Genomic DNA, 17,087 nt, shown 5'->3' on the forward strand with positions numbered 1-17,087 from the left:
GCAAACCAATGTAGAAAAGTTTGTTTAAATTAAGTTTTGTGGGAGAATGTTTTAGTTTAATTCAGTGCTTATAGGATCAAACAATTATTTTAACAGGTTTAATTTTAAAACAGTAATGATCTTTACCTAAGAGATCAGTAAATAGAGAGCGCAGTCTCCTTAGATTAAGTTTATTTCCATGTGTACCGCCTACAAGATATACTGCAGCAACTCGTGAAATTGAATTGGGGAATAATACGGAATTTCTACAATAGCTTTTCATGCCCACATTTACCACATGGAATCATACAACTCTGAAGGAGGCCATTGTATCTGTGCCAGTTCTTTGACAGAGCTATTAATTAGTCCCACTGCCCTGCTTTCTCTCCATACCCCTTTTTCAAGTAATTTTTAAATCCCTTTTGAAGGTTACTATTGAATCTTTTTCCATCATGCTTCCAGTCAGTGCTTGGTGACAAATCTAATTTTGACCCCTAAATTTTTTGACAATTACCTTAAATTTCTTTCAGCTGGTTGCTGACTCTCCTGTGACTGGAAACAGTTTCCTTCTATCCACTCTTTTCAAAATCTCAAAGAATTTTGAACACCTTCTATCAAATCCCCATTAATCTTCTCTGCTCGGAGTAAAACAATCCCACATCCCCAGCCACTCCACCACCTGGGTACCAATCTGATAAATCTCCTTTACAGCCTCCCCAAGGCCTTCCTAAGTATACTAAACAAATATAAATTCAAAAATGTACGGAATTTCATTACGTATCCATTGCTGTAATGAGAATATAGACTATAAAAGAAATATACTCTCATTACAGCAATTGTAGTGCAGTAACTAATCAATCAATCAAGGCTCAATCAACATCTGCATCAAGGTTAAAGCTCTTTGTTTGGAATAACATGATTTAACGCATGTACTTCTGATATGTTTAGTGCTGGTGTGGGAAGAACAGGAACCTTTATAGCTCTTGACCGCCTTATGCAGCACATCCTTGAGCACGAGTATGTAGATATCCTGGGCCTGGTGGCTGAAATGCGTACTTACAGGACATCAATGGTTCAGACAGAGGTATGTCCTAGATGTGTATGGATGGAGTTTTACTGGGGAAAACAGACTGCAGCCCTATCCCACTCTACTAGTGTAACTATTTGTCTAGTCAGGCAAACTAGTTCAAGAGTTTGATTGACATGAGTGTAATTATAAAATAAAATTTTCTTCGAATTTAACCTCCAGTGTCTATAAAAGTAGAAAACTTCATGAGCAAGGCTGCAAATTTATGTGCGATCTGTTTTGTTGTACTGCTTTTGGTGCATTTTCAAAAGCTCCGTTACTGATTATTGTGTAATTGACTTTGAAATATCCTCAGTGACCTGCATGTTTAACATCACATATATTAAATAAATCTGTAAAGAATTATGAACACAAACATTAATTGTGTGATATTTCAATGTAAAAAGTTATGGAGCAGGCAGTGACAGTATAATAGGCTGCAGCAAAGACAAGTGCAATAAGCATAGAGGAGGTATGAAATTATCCTGGCAGTTCCCAAAAATCACTCAAAAGAATATTTATACTTGGTTACAGAAATAAGCCTCAGGTAAATAGTTAACTTGAAGTTTTCCTTCTAACTGAATCTATTTTAATCACTTTTTGACTATTTATGAATCCAAAAATGGAGTAGGGCCAGTACTGTCCTGTCTAACTGTTCCAGCTCTCTGCAGTTAGTTGTGGTGACCTTACTCTGGATTGTCTTTCACTCAGGAGCAATATATTTTCATTCACCGATGTGTGCAGCTGATGTGGAAAAAGAGAAAGCAACAGTACAGCAACAGCGATGTGATATATGAGAATTCTAGACCATCCCAGCTATGAGACCTGCAGGGTATGAGTTGTTTATTATATAATGCTATAGTAAATTAACATCAGACTATAGATTCCAAACCCACCCCTGCTCAAGCTCCAGTAATTCAATGCCATTAACTCCTACTTTCTGGATTGTCCTGTTTCAATTTCGTGAACTTGGAATGGCTGGAAAGGTCTGTCTTTAGTGCTGTTCCCTCACTGGAGGATAAATCCTAAATCTTAACATCAGCGTTTGTTTATATAAGTAACCTGGAATCCATGCAAGTTGATGGAACCATGGATTTAAACTTTAGTCTTGGTTCCCAGGACTCCAAGCTATGCACTGTAAAAGGCAAAGCTTAACTCGCCTGCAGTATGTGACAAAACCAATTCCCAGCAAGTTCCTTCAATAATGCACTTTAAATCAGGTAATTCATTGCTATTGAACAAGGAACTTGATGCAATTGTTCTTGATGTTGGTGCTAAAATAAAATTTGATTGTTTATAGTTATAAGCTTGCACTAGTTACAACTGATCATTTTCTCCCTCCTATATTGTATAATTTCCACTGTCTTTCAGATTCCAAACTTTACAGCACACTTCTTTACCCCAAGCTTCAGGTATTCTGTGCTTGACTCTGACCACAGGGGATCAGTACTAGCAACGGAGAGATAAAAGAAAACACAAGAAACAAACGCTCTGGAACAATGCCTTAAAGTACCTGTAGTGTCTTTGGACTGTTTCCACCAGTGAAAATTCAGTGTGGGACCAAATTCATTTGAAAAGTTTTAAAGTAGGTACAAGCAACAACTGCATAAGGAAGAAAGAAAGAAGTGTATTGCATTCCATTGCTCTTGTTTGGTTAATGCACCATTTTACAAAGATAATCTTTCACTAAAAGTCTGCTTTCCTGGCATCTTCTAGCCTTTTTTATACAAGCCAAAAAAAAAAGAAAACACACTTTGAATGATAAAAACTGTGAAGTGACTGAGGAATTCGTGGGGATAAAGTTTAAAAAAATTATTGTATTTATGCAATAATAAAGAACATTTGCATCAGAGGTAGTTGAATAAGAGGATTTATCTGGCATTGCAGATGTGAGAAATATTCCTCAATAATGCACATACTGTTGATTATTATTGATGTTGTGTAATGCATTGATGTGTCTTGACAGTTTTTGTGGTGCTGCAATGAGGTAAAGTTAAGTTTTATATTGCGTTATTATAATTTTTTTCCAATGTCTACACACACTGCCCTTTTGACTGCTGAATTTTCCTGGCTCCGAAATATCACAGGACTGATGCACATAAAATTGGGGCTCTGAATATAAATGGGATGAGGACAAAATCTCTTGAATACTTGAATAGATTTAAATCATGCAAAATATTTTATATTTTTCAAAAAGTACAAAAATGCTATACGTTTAGCTGATGATTTGTCGCAGGATATTTACCCCCCCCACCGCTAAAAATAAAAGTTACACAGGATAGTTGGGTGTAAGATTCAGCACAAGCCATTGATTGCTGTTGAACCGCAATCCTACAGTAGAAAGCAAACCTGATATCTCAAAGCAGACCTGTTAAAATAATTACAAGTTCAGTGTTGGGATCGTCTGTAGAGCACCAGTAATTATCGGGATACTAGCTCACAGGACTTGGGTTTGCACCATTTTAAAAGGCATATTTAAAAAGCAGCACAAGTTAGAACTCTTATTGGAAACAAATTATGGACAAAATTCACACTCGTCACATTGCTTAAAAGTAAGAAAGTACCACATAGCAAATCAATAGTCTTAAGCCACCATGGTTAAGAAGCAAGATATATATAAATACATTTTAGGAATAGCTTGTGAAGTACTCCAGATTAACCCTGAAATATTATAACCAGATATTGCACAACTTTTGGTTGAATTATTGCTATATTATATAATGCCTTGTCAACACAAACTTGAAGTATTAATTTTTCAGTGAGGTAGAAGAGAATAATTATTTCATGTGGACAAACCTGTGATCTCCTGTTGTTCAGGCTAAATCCAGAAATGCACCATTACACAAACATACCAAAAGTAACAAGCTATATTTGACGTGCTGGGTTTAAATGAAGATTCAGAAAAAAAAGGTGCAACACTTGTTCGGCTGTTTGTCACTTTTGTACCATTCGTAAGAAATCATATTTGTACATGAAATCTTTGTATTATACAGTTTCTCTAATTTATTTTTTGGTGGCTTGCTGTAGTGTAGATTTTTCAGCTTTGAATTGTACCAGTACTTGGAATGCACCAATATAAGAAAACCTATCTGACAATAAATCATTCATTTGCACTGGTGTATGATTTTTTTTCATCTGACCTGTGACCAGTTCAAGTTATTAGGAGCTAATAACATCTTTATGCCCTTGGCAGCCAAAAAGAATTTTGCATTCTAATTTATTTTTGTATGGATGTAATAGGCTTCATATATCTCATGAATTATAGAATATATTTTGGTAAATCCAAATTTTCAAAAACATCCAATTCTGAATTTGGAGCTATTGCATCATGAAATATCACAGCACAACAGTACAAGAGGAAATTATGACTATGCTGCTCATTTCCAAAAGTAAACCCCTTGGCCTTTCTTCCCCTTGGGTGTTCAAGTGCTTCAAAGATTTTCCCTTAAATGATGCAACGGTCCATGTCCCAACTATGACCAGTGGAGCATTCCATCCTCCAACACCCCCATGAAAAGAGGTTTCTCCCAACTTCCTTTCTTGCCAAATTGATAACCCCTCATCAGCAACTCCCCAATCTCTAACTAAACTTCTCATAATTTTCAAAATTTCCATTGTATCTTCTCTGTCTCAGCAGAATTAGTCATAAAGACAGTTTCCCTACGTGCACCAACCATTTTGTTCTCCAAGTTTAATGTCCTTTCTATAATGGGGAAAGCAGTATTGCACAGTATTCTGTGGTCTAACCAACCTTTACTACAAATTATTATTGTACTTGTGCATGCTATGCCCCTATTTATAAGCTCAAAATGCCTTTTGCTATTGTTTTGATTTCATCTGCCTGCATTCACACGTTCAGGGAATTATTTATTTGAACTCTTATGTCTTTCCTTTGAGTGTATATTCCCATTCCACTGCCTTTGTCTCAAAATGTATAACCCCACACACTTACTCCAATGGGCAGGATGTAATTAGTGGTGTACCCGGGAACTGTACCTGGGCTCAGTGTTTCATTATATTTATAAATGGCTTAGATGAAGGAACAGAATGCCATATATCTAAATTTTCTGACAACATTTAAGTTAGATGACACAGTAAGTAATGTAGATGGAAGCAGAAATATACAAAAAGACATTGATAGATTAAATGAACAAACAAAACTGAGAGCAATGGAGTTCAATGTAGGGAAATGTGAGGTCATCTACTCTGGACACGAGATAGATAGATTAGAGTATTTCCTAATTGGTGAGAACTGTGCAGGAGCAGGAAGATTCAGGGGTCCAAGTATAGAAATGCAAAAACTAGTGGACAGGTACAAAAAAAATTTAAGAAGGCTAATGGGATGTTAACCATCATCTCAAAAGAGGCTGGATGGAACTTACCCTACAATTATATAAAGCTTGGGTTAGACTGTTTCCAGAGTACTACATTCAATCAGGGCACTTCACCTAAGGCTGGATGTATCGGATTTGGAGGGGATTGCAATGCAGATTCAGCAGAATGATACTGGGCAGAAAATGTGGAGCTATGAGGACAGGTTGCATAGCCTAGGCTTGTTTTCCCTTGGGTATAAGGTAATAGGTTTAAGATGATTAAAAGGTTTGATAGGATAGAGGGACTATTTCCTCTGGTGAGGAAACCAGAACAAGCAGGCATAACCAAAATTAGCGTTAGGCTATTCTGGGGTATGTTAGGAAGCACTTTTTCACTTATCACACAAGATCGTGAAAATCTAGAATACCCTTGCCCCAAAAAGATGAAGAGGCTAGTTCAACTGAAAACTTCAAAACTGAGATTGATAGATTTTTGTTAGGCAAGAGTGTTCAAGATATGGAACTAATGCGGGTGATCAGCCATAATCTAACTTAATGGTTAAATCAATGATTAATATGTGTCTATGCGGCAAGGAATATGTACACTTACAATTTGCCTCAGACCATCTCTTCATCTACATATAAATTAAGTACAAGGTTTTTAAAAAAGGAACAGCAGATTAAGGTTAAAGGAAAAGGTACAGTGAAGTACCTAGTTTGTTAAAAGTTCTCAAAATAAGGTTTACAAAGAAGTCAGTAGAGAGTTATAAACATCCAAGAGAGAGGCAACTGAAAAATTTTGCGGTGGTAATAGTGGAACTTTCCAAATTCTGGTTGACAGGTAAATGTATATAAATACAATATGTTCTGGAACAATTTCGTAGCTAAACATATACCTATTTTGATCACAGTTAGCGTTAGCTCAGTTTTAAATAAGCATTGTGGGAGATGAGTCACCAAGCCAAATCTCTAGCCCTCACTTGTACCTTTTTTATTTACTCTTTCATGGGATGTGGGAGTCACCAGCAAGGCCAGCATTTGTGCCATCTCTTGCCTTTGAACTGAGTAGCTTGTTAGGCCATTTCAGAGGGCATTTAAGAGTTGACCCACATTGATATGGGTCTGGAGTCACGTGTAGGCCAGACCGGGTAAAGATGGCAGACTGGTTGGATTTTTACATCAATAGATAATAATTTCATGGTCACCATTACTGAGACCTTATTTTAAATTCCAGATTTTTTAAAAATTTAGTTAATTTAAAGTCTACCAGCTGCTGTGGTGGGATTTGAACCCATGTTCTCAGACCATTAGCTTGAGCCTCAGGGTTACTAGTCCACTAGCACAATATACATTACCACTGCCCCACCATCTCTACTAAAGTACATTAATGTACCCAAAGTACGTAATTGAGTTTTGGAAGGTAGATATATCAAATCAGAAACATGATAACACCAGGAACACAACCTGAATAAAATTGAAAGTTATGAGTGCAAGGTAAGGAACAGCTCAAGTTAACAGATCATCCATTTCACAACTGGCCAATTACGCAGCTGAATTTGGAGGAAATTACAATTTAACATCATAAAACCCCATTAGACGTGGATTTTCAAATTTGAGGCTAAGAATGCAATAGGTTGTCCACTTGTAAAAACCCATATGTCGCCTCCATAGAGATATCCTTGAATAAAATAGACTTCCACTGAGCAAACAGGGAAGGGCATCCTCCTGAATCTATGCATAACTTCTACCCTTAAAATTCCAACATCACGTATTGGGGAAACCAGGTTACTGGCAGGAAACCTTCCATGTCACTGGGAAAGGAGAGCACTTTGAAAAAAAATCGTAACTCAGTGCAGGAGAAAGAAAGCAGAATGGGAAGATGAACCCTGTCATTTCAATCACTGATACAGAAACTGGTTATACTAATTATACAATCAGGTGCAGTTATATTCTTACAGTCAACTTTCAAAATTCAGACAAAATAAACACGTTTGTGTTCTGAACAATTTCACCAGCCCTTGAAATCTGAATTGGACTGTTGCCATTCCCAAGTCTTTGCTCACCCATAAATATTTTCCACTGTGCACAGAGGACATTTTTCTGCTGACATGATTTACTCACTAGAAATGATGGATAGTAAAACTGAAAAGTGCAGAATAAAGGCAGCGTCAATAAGGCTCTAACTACCCGGTCTAAAATTGCATCATGGCATCATTTTTCAGCAACAGCAACATCCTGAAGAGGACAATAAATGCAAGTCCCCAAAATAAGTAGATCTCATCACTCAACCACTTTTTTCACTACAGTTCTGTATTAAAAAAAGCACCTGTCTACATAGTAGTTCTCTGCACCTATGTCAGACGAACAGTTAATGATGCAAAGCTGAAAGACATTAAATAAACAATAAAAACAAAAAACTACTGCGGATGCTGGAAATCCAAAACAAAAACAGAATTACCTGGAAAAACTCAGCAGGTCTGGCAGCATCGGCGGAGAAGAAAAGGGTTGATGTTTCAAGTCCTCATGACCCTTCAGCAGAACTTCTGCTGAAGGGTCATGAGGACTCAAAACGTCAACTCTTTTCTTCTCTGCCGATGCTGCCAGACCTGCTGAGTTTTTCCAGGTAATTCTGTTTTTGTATTAAATAAACAATGTTGCCTGAAGCGAGTGAGACTTTTAAAACAGTAGTAATTATGGTAAACTAAATCTGAAATGGCATTAAACTAATATTCAAAGTTTACCCTTCCATTCTCTGAATGATCTTATATACCTGTAAGATCACCTTAGATGCCTCTTTTTCAGACTGAAGAGCTCAAGCCTATCCAGATATCCCTCATAATCCAGACCCCTAAAACTGGGGGTCAATTTTAATTTTCTTAAATGCTTGCTGCCAACACCTAACATGTCGTGTTAGCCACCAGCAAAGTCCACAGTACTCATCATCTAAAGTACTGCTCATAAGAACAGAAAACACTGAAAATATTCAGCAGCATCTATAGACAGAGGGGAAAAAAAACTATTTAGGTTGATAATGTTTCGTCAGAACAGAGCAGCAAGGTCATGGACCTGAATCATTAGACAGAATTTTACAGGTCCCCGCAGGTAGGGGTTTGGCGGGGAGTTGAGGGGGATGGGGGGGGGGGGGGGGGGGGGTCGGGGGTCGGTGAAGGGCCTGTAAAGTTTCCCATGTGGCCTCCCTGCCACCTACCCACCTGCCCTGCCCTGCCTGAAATTTTACAGGAGGTACTAAAGGCCTACAGCGGCTTACCCATCCTCACCCTGACTGAGGTTCTTAAGTGTCCAATTAATAGCCGCTTGAGGGCTGCTTCCTCAGTTGGGAAGGTGTGGGGTGTATTATACATGATCCGCCTTTTCTGATCAGGCCCACTCCCCCTAGTGCTCCCACAGCAGACCCCACCATGAGACATCGGCACTGAGCTGTTCCTGGACTCCAGCACATAGGATCTGGGGATTGCCTGTAGTCTTAGCAGTGGCTCTGGAGAGTGAAATGGCTGCGGGGCTGCTGGCATAGGTGGGGCTGTGTTCTCTGCCAATTCTTTCCGTGGCGGAGCGAGAAACCCTGCCCATTAACTGTTCGTCTCTCCATAGATGATGCCTGACATAACTTCCCAGCATTCTCGCTAAGCCTGACCTCTTGAGCATACCCAATTTCATTCGCCCCATCATTGGTGGCTATGCTTTCATTTGCTCAGGCCTTAAGCTCAGGAATTCTCTCCCTACACCACTCTGCTTCTTTACTTTGCTTTCCTCTTTTGAGACAGTCCTTCAGTCCTTAAAACCCTTAACCAAGCTTTTGGTCATCTGACCTGATATCTCCTTGTGTGGCTCGGTGTCACATTTTGTTCTATTCCCGTGAAGTGCCTTGGGACGTCTTGTTGCATTAAAGGCACTGTATAAATTGTTATTCTCTTTTTATTTCAATCTTCCAGCATCTAATTATCCTGCCTTTGGATTAAAAGTACTACTTAGTTTGTTCATGGCTTCCTTGGATTTGTATTCCTCTATTTTCGCCATACAGTTCACCATTCTATTGGCTTTGTGGTTTTCTGCCCTGCAATGGTTAGACATGTTGAAAATCTAGCCCTGGGGTCTTTGTGGACTTTTAATCGCCCAGAAAACAGGTTGGTTTGGGTGGGGCATAATGTAAAAAGGTTAAAAATCTGAAATGAAACCCCAACACATCCGCTTTATAACAGAGACAGGGTGAGACAGGTAACCAACCCACTCGGTAGGAGGTAAACTAAGTGAACATCCACAAAATTGGCTGTATGTGACAGAATTCAGTATATGTATTAACAAGTATGGTCCAATAAGACTAAAGGTAATGAAGAACAGAGGGTAGATTCAATTTCTTGAATATGCTGGGAGGCAGGTTGGTGAGGCTGCATGCACCAGAACTAACCACCATATTAAATCCCAGGCCTCAGGAAACAGCAACAGCAAGGTGAGGGCTGTTGAATGCAGAAGGCAAGGGTTTTTTCTCTTAGCAGTTGAATCCAGTTTACCTGCTTCCCACCAACCCCCACCCTCACCACCCCCAATCCTCCCATCCACCCAGGCCCCGACTCTTCCAATCTCCCCTCCGCCCCGACCCCAATCTCCTCATGTCCTTACGTGCCCAACCTTCCAGCTCTCCTCCGGCCTGAAATGTTCCCCCCGATACCATTCAGATTCCTCCCTCCCGCCTCTCTGCTCTGCTCTGCTCCCTAGTTGCAGCATCGTGCTGAAGGCCTACTCACCCATCAGCCAGCCAGCCTTGCAATCTGGCTAACAGCAGCCAGGAAAAAGAGACATAAAATAGCAGTACCCAGGCTCTGGGTTTTCTGACAGTAAAATTGCACATGACCCCATCAACCCCCTTCCCCCCCATGAGCTCTCCAGCTTCAAGATAAGGTCTGGCCCTGAGTCCGTGATTTAAATTCGAAACAATTGTTGCCCTAATATTGGGACACTCAACTCAAACCCAATTCCATCCCAATAACTTAATAAAGTCAAATGTAAAAGGCATAAAGAGAGGGGTAACAAATGGAACAAGACTATATACAGGATAAATCAGACAAAGAGGCTGGTAACAAAAATGTGAGCCAGACAGAGAGAATGAAAGATAAACAAAGATAGGGGCAGAGAGAAAGGATTACAGTGGGACACATTACATGGATATGAGCTTATGAGAGTTTTTTTTATTCATTCATGGGGTGTGTGCATCGCTGCCTAGGCCAGCCAGCATTTATTGCCTATCCCTAATTGCCCTTGTTCACAGCAGAGGGCATTTAAGAGTCAACTGCATTGCTGTGGGTCTGGAGTCACGTGTAGGCCAGACTAGGTAAGGACAGCAGATTTCCTTCCTTACAGGGCATTAGTGAACCAGATGGGTTTTTGCAACAATGGTTTCATGGTCATCATCAGACTTTTAATTCCAGGTTTTTATTGAATTCAAATTTCACCATCTGCTGCAGTTTTGAACCAGGGTCCCCAAAGTATTATGCTAGGTCTCTGGAATTTTACTCCATTAACAATACCACTATGCCACCACCTCCCCCAACAGAACTCACCTTGCAAGAGTTAAAAGGACCCTAAATGTTTCTCTAAAGCTATTCTGTAAAAATTTGCTGCTTTGGACTGTCTGCTGATTTCTGGCAAGTGCAGTATCATGTGGAACAAAACAAAAACTGCTGGAAAAACTCAGGTCTGACAGCATCTATAGAGAGAAAGACAGAGTTAACGTTTCAAGTCCATATGACTTTTCTTCAGAACTAAAGTGAAGTAAAAATGTGGTGAAATTTATACTGTTTAAAGGGGGTGGGACAGGTTAAGCTGGATAGAAGGCCAGCGATAGGTGGAGGCAAAGGAGAGATTGTGAAAAATGTCATAAACAAAAGGTCGAAGGGGTGTTGATGTTGGTGATACTGGCTAAAGGAGGTGCTAATGGTAACATGAAGAGTAGAAAGCAGGATGAGCAAGGTGTGTTGAAATGGCAAGCGACAGGAAGGTCTGGGTCATGCTTGCGGACAGACTGAAGGTGTTCCACAAAGTGGTCACCCAGTCTGCGTTTGGTCTCTCCAATGTAGAGGAGACCGCATTGGGAGCAGCGAATACAGTAGACCAAATTGAGGGAAGTGCAAGTGAAACACTGCTTCACCTGAAAGGAGTGTTTGAGCTCTTGGACGGTGAGCAGGGAGGAGGTAAAGGGGCAGATGTTGCACCTTCTGCGATTGCATAGGAAGGTGCCGTGGGAGGGGGTTGAGGTGTTGGGGGTGAATGGAGGAGTGGACCAGGGTGTCCCGGAGGGAACAGTCCCTATGGAATGCCGACATGGTGGTGTGAAGGGAAGGTGTGTTTGGTGGTGGCGTCATGCTGGAGTTGGCAGAAATGGTGGTTTTTTCTAACATTTATTTTTTAATTTTTATATACATATATTTTTTCCCCCACCTATTTCTATTATTATCTTTTTTTAAATGTATTTACATTCATTGTTTTATCCCCACCTTTTAGCCTATTTCGATCTTTTCTCCCACACCGTCTGCTCCCCCCACCTCACCCCAACTAGGGCCATCTGTCACTTGCTCACCCTGCTTTCTACTCTTCATGTCAACATGAGCACCTCCTTTAGCCAGTATCACCACCATCAGCATCCCTTTGACCTTTTGTTTATGACATCATTTGCAATCTCTCCTTTGCCTCCGCCAATCACTGGAATTCTATCCAGCTTCACCTGTCCCACCCCCCTTTAAACAGTATATATTGCACCACATTTCTACTTCTCTTTAGTTCTGAAGAAGAGTCATACAGACTCGAAACGTTAACACTGTCTTTCTCTCCACAGATGCTGTCAGACCTGCTGAATTTTTCCAGCCGTTTTTGTTTTTGTTTCAGATTTCCAGCATCCGCAGTATTTCGCTTTTATCGCAGTATCATGTGGCCTTGCTATTGCCAAAACTAATGACTGTTGCTAGAAGGAGGAAGAGCACAGTGAACACTAGAACTGTACAGAACCTTATCTCATATCTCTTTCTATATCTCTGGGAATCCCTGAACATTTGAAAGTTGTTGAAATATAATCAAATACAATTCCCTTTTACAATTTTTCAGCATTAAGCTTTGCTAGATTTCAATTTAATATCAAGGCTTGCAGCCTGCAGGTTCATTACTTTAGATTTTCTCCTCATCTGTTAGAATTAGGGAAACGTATGTTAAAACCTAGGTTTAATTTACAATTAGAACTCTTGTCCTTGAGGTCCCAAGTTGCCTCACCAGCTATGAAAACAAAAAAACATGCACAGAAAATGTTTGAGCTGAGGCAGGCCCAAGGTCTGTGCTTGAACACAGAACATGCTGTGTCTCTGATTGATTCGCTGCAATTCCAGTTCCTGAGGAATCTCCCAGCTGGTTTGGGTCATTCTAGAAATATGGGACAGCTGTAGGCTATTTAGCCCCTCAAGCCTGCGCCTCCATTCAAGGAAGTCGCGCAGAGCCTGAGACCTAACCCCTTAAACTCCTTTTCCCCATATCCCGTAACACCATTAAGTAACAAAAATCTGTTTTTTATTTGTTCTTGGAATGTGAGCATTGCTGGCTAGGCCAATGTTTATTGTCCATCCCTAATTGCCCATGAGGTGAGGATGGTGAGTCACCTTCTTGAATTGCTGCAGTCTATCAAGTATGGATACACCTGCAGTGCTGTTAGGGAGGAAGTTCCAGGGTTTTGACCCAGCATTAATGAATTAGGGAAACATATGTTAAAACCTAGGTTTAATTTACAATTAGAACTCTTGTCCTTGAGGTCCCAAGTTGCCTCACCTCACCACATATCACCAGGTGATATGTTTCCATGTCAGGATGGTGTGTGACGTGGAGGGGAACTTGCGGGTAGAAGTGTTCCCATTCGTCTGCTGCCCTTGTTCTTCAAGGTGGTAGAGCTCATAAATTTGGAAGGTGTTGTTGAAGGTGCTTGGCAAGTTGCTGCAGTGCATCTGCTGCCACTATGCACTGGTGGAGGAGGGAGTGAATGTTCAAGGTGGTGGTGGGGGTACCAATCGAGTGGGATGTTTTGTAAAGCTTCTTGAGAGCTGTTGGAGCTGCACTCATCCAGGGAATTGGAGAGTATTTAATCAATGGCAGAATTTTACTCTTGGCGTGTGGGCTCGGTGGGGGTGGGTGGGGATGGTCGGGAAGCCGACCACTGCCCGTGATCGGTAGCACACCACGGTTTTATGCAGGTGGATCAATTAAAGCCTGCCCAGCGTGAAATGTGGCCTTTCAGTGAGTGCAAAGGGATGGGCGGGTGAGGGTGGGGGCTTAATGTCGCTGGGTCCAATGGCGACCCGGCGGCCAATTCAAATGCAGCCTCGGCAGCCCCTGGGAGGCTGCCACTGAAGGCCGCGTAAGTCAACAGCATGGATGCCGCAGCGGGTGGACACGGCAGGTGGGAGGGCAGCTCGGCGGGGCAGTCGGCCCCGCATTTTTTGGGCGAGTGCTTCACTGCTGCCCTGGAGGAGGTGGTAGCCAGGAGAGAAACACTTGCCCCCAGGGACGGGAGGAGAAGGCCCCCCCCACCTCACCAAAAAGGCCTGGGAGGAGGTGGTATCCAGGACCAGAAGCCACGATGTGGTGAGGTGCACATGGGTCCAGTGCCAGAAGCGCTTTAACTATCTCCTATGATTGGGAAGGGTGAGCACCGTGTTGGCATGGGTCACCTTGCAGAACAGGCAAGAGCTGCCCATCCCCCCATGGACCTCAGAGGTGTTAGAGTGTGAGTGGCAAATGTCAATGAGGCAGGATCTGACCAAGGAGGTGAGCCCTGGCTGCTTGGACTGAGTGTCTTGTGGCTCCAGGGTCACGAATGTGCTGAGCCCTGCGAGGTGTTCCTCAGGTGGGATTGGCCAGGCTGCACTGGCGCTGCAGGTGGAGGATACACTGATCAATACTACTCTATCCTTCCAGGAGAAAACATCCCATAATAATGCAGAGAGGTCACGGACTGGCGGGGGACCCCCAAACCTCCTCATCCTCTTGCAATACGAACAAGAGGCCCTGGAGCTGGAGAGGCGCCATGCACCTCGGTCAAGAGGCCGTGGTGAGGTTGGGGTGCCAGAGGGAGGTAAGAGTGCAGTGCACTGAGGTGAGAATGTCGGTTATTGCTACTATTGCAGTGTAGTCTATACATTGATGTGAGCCTCGAACCTGGAATGCCCATTGATAATGGAAAGACGAGGGCACCATGATGCAGATTTATGTCCCATCAGGGTGCCAGGCATGCACACTGACAGGAAAATGACTTAAACTAATGACATGTCCTTCTTCTCACTTTTAGGCTCACCAGCAGCCCCTCGTTGTGAGGAGCCTGAAGGCCCACCCCTGACCCCTGAGGACCAGCACGCTGAGCACGCACCTGTGTCACACTCTCTCTGTCAACCAGGCACCAGCGCAGATACCAGCACCTCGGTGGGCATAAGATTGGCATCTAGTATCTCGGTGCACATTGGTGAGGGCATTTCACACTCGCTTGAGCTACAGGCACAGGCAGAGAGTGCCCAGGGCGCCGGCAGTCGGAGGATTACTGTGGACCAGCACAATGCTCAGTCGGTGGCTGATGATGGGCCTCTGGAGTCGTCCCTGAGGCAGCAGATGCTGGATGTCCAGATGGGTGTGCGGGAGGATCTGGCGGAGAAACATGAGGGAACGTGTGCACTGGTTTCCGTTGTGGAGGACTCCATGCGGAGCATAAGCACTGTGTTGACCCTCATGGCCGAGCACAATGCCTCCTCCATGGAGAGTGGCGACTCGCATGGAGAGGCTCCACCAGGAGCTGAATCAGGGGTTCCTGGGAAAGCGCTTGGACCTGCAAGCCCTCACACCAGCAATGACCTCAGCTGGTCAGTGTCAGTTTGGGAGATGGATTGGGCACCCAGTATCCCAGCTCGGTGCCCGTCCATCAATGATGAGCAGGGAGGTCCAGAGTGACCTGACGTTGGTGCACAAGCTGCCTGTTGTCTCTGCGGGCTCCTCTCAGGGCGCTCTGGATGACAGCAGCAGCTCCTCCGCCCCTCTGCCAGTGACCGCGGCATCTGATAAGGTTGCAGCGACTGGGGAGATGCCAGCCATGGCTGCTTCACCCAGGCGGGGCCAACACAGGCTCCATGGGCCAGAGGACGCCTGCCAAGGTCATCAAGGCCAACGACTCTGCTGTCTCCAATGCTGGTGCCAGCGAGAGTGGAGCACCTAGACATAGCACCCGCCAACGAAAACTTAAAGCACCTTAAACACAACATGGGCTTATCATGGGTGATATTTGTTTCCCCCATTTTTCTATTTTTTATAATGGTGTGATGTAAAACACCGGTGAATGGTAATTTCTGCTATGTTTGTCCTTCAAAGTAAATGAGATTTTTGCAACTGGCCTTTGGATGCCTCATTTGCTCTGTAGGTGCAGGGTAAGCCATGATGTTATGATGGACGTGTGACTCCTTAAACTTTATTGCACTGACACACAGTTTATGTTGTTGACCAACGAACTAGTCCTGTCAGGGATCGAATAGGGAGTCTGCAGCCCTGGCATGTGGTGCTGGTTCTTCTTTGGTAGGTTAGCTAAAGGAGCGTTGGATCAAAGCCTCCTAGGTGTCTCTGTCTCCCTGGAGGTTGCCCAGGCCAACGTCTATACCCTCAGCATTCTCCTGAGCGTGCTCGTCCTCAGGCTCACTGCTGGACTCATCGCCTGTTGCCTGTGCAGCTACGTCAAGATCGTCTTCCTCCACTGCATCCCCCCTTTCCAGTGCCAGATTGTGGAGAGGGCAGCATGCAACCACTATCACTGACACACGATCTGGAGGGCATTGCAGTGCACCTCCTGAATGGCCCAGGCATCGGATGCGCATCTTGAGGAGACTGATGGTTCTCTCTACCACTGCCCTTGTGGAGGCATGTCTCCTATTGTACCGCTGCTGAGCCTCTGTTTTTGGGTGGCGGAGAGGCATCATGAGTCACCTTTTGAGCAGATAGCCCTTATCACCCAGCAGCCATCCAACCAGCTGGACTGGAGCACTGAAGAGCCTCAGCATCTGAGAGTGTCACAGGATGTAAGCATCATGGGAGCTGCCAGGTACCTTGCACACACTTGTAGAATCAGCATCCTATGGTCACACACTATCTGCATGTTCATGGAATGGAATCCCTTCCTGTTGATGAAGGCTCCCGGCTCAACCGCTGGCGCCTTGATGGCCACATGTGTGCAGTCGATTGTACCCTGGATACGGGGAAACCCAGCAATCGCTGTCAATCCTCTGGCTCGCTCAGCCTGGCTGGCTTCGTCCATACAGTAATGAATGAAAATCAGTGCACGCCTGAACAGAGCTTCTGTCACCAATTTGACGCGACTGTGGACAGGTGATTGGGAGGCTCCACACAGATCCCCCACTGAGCCCTGGATAGGGCCGGAGGCATAGAAGTTCAGGGCCACTGTGGCCTTCAGAGCCACTGGATCGGGGTATTCACCCACACAGTCAGAGCTGATCTCAGGTCCTATCCTCTGACAGATAGAGGTCACTGTCTCCCTTGAGAAATGGAGCCTCCTTTGGCATTGCACCTCAGACATATTGAGGTAGCTGCATCGCTGCCTGTAAACCCTGGCAGGATAGTGGCATCTTCTGCAGCCCCTTCCACCTTGGCCTTCCTGCTGGCTCTGCGCCCCTTATGCCTGCGCCTCTCCTCACACA

General features: G+C 43.6%; 1 protein-coding gene across 1 annotated transcript in view; it reads left to right on the forward strand.

Annotated features, from left to right (window-relative positions):
* Positions 1-4,158, forward strand: part of ptpro (protein tyrosine phosphatase receptor type O) — a 171,719-nt gene extending 167,561 nt beyond the window's left edge. The window contains exons 25-27 of the mRNA XM_078553559.1: positions 928-1,063; positions 1,757-1,877; positions 2,417-4,158. Of these exons, the coding sequence (XP_078409685.1) occupies positions 928-1,063; positions 1,757-1,867 (247 nt within the window). The 3' untranslated portion in view covers positions 1,868-1,877; positions 2,417-4,158. The remainder of the gene's footprint in view (positions 1-927; positions 1,064-1,756; positions 1,878-2,416) is intronic.
* The last annotated feature ends 12,929 nt before the right edge of the window (positions 4,159-17,087 follow it).

This window comes from Cetorhinus maximus, chromosome 12, assembly GCF_964194155.1.
Source record: "Cetorhinus maximus chromosome 12, sCetMax3.hap1.1, whole genome shotgun sequence".
NCBI classification, from domain to species: Eukaryota; Metazoa; Chordata; class Chondrichthyes; order Lamniformes; family Cetorhinidae; genus Cetorhinus; species Cetorhinus maximus.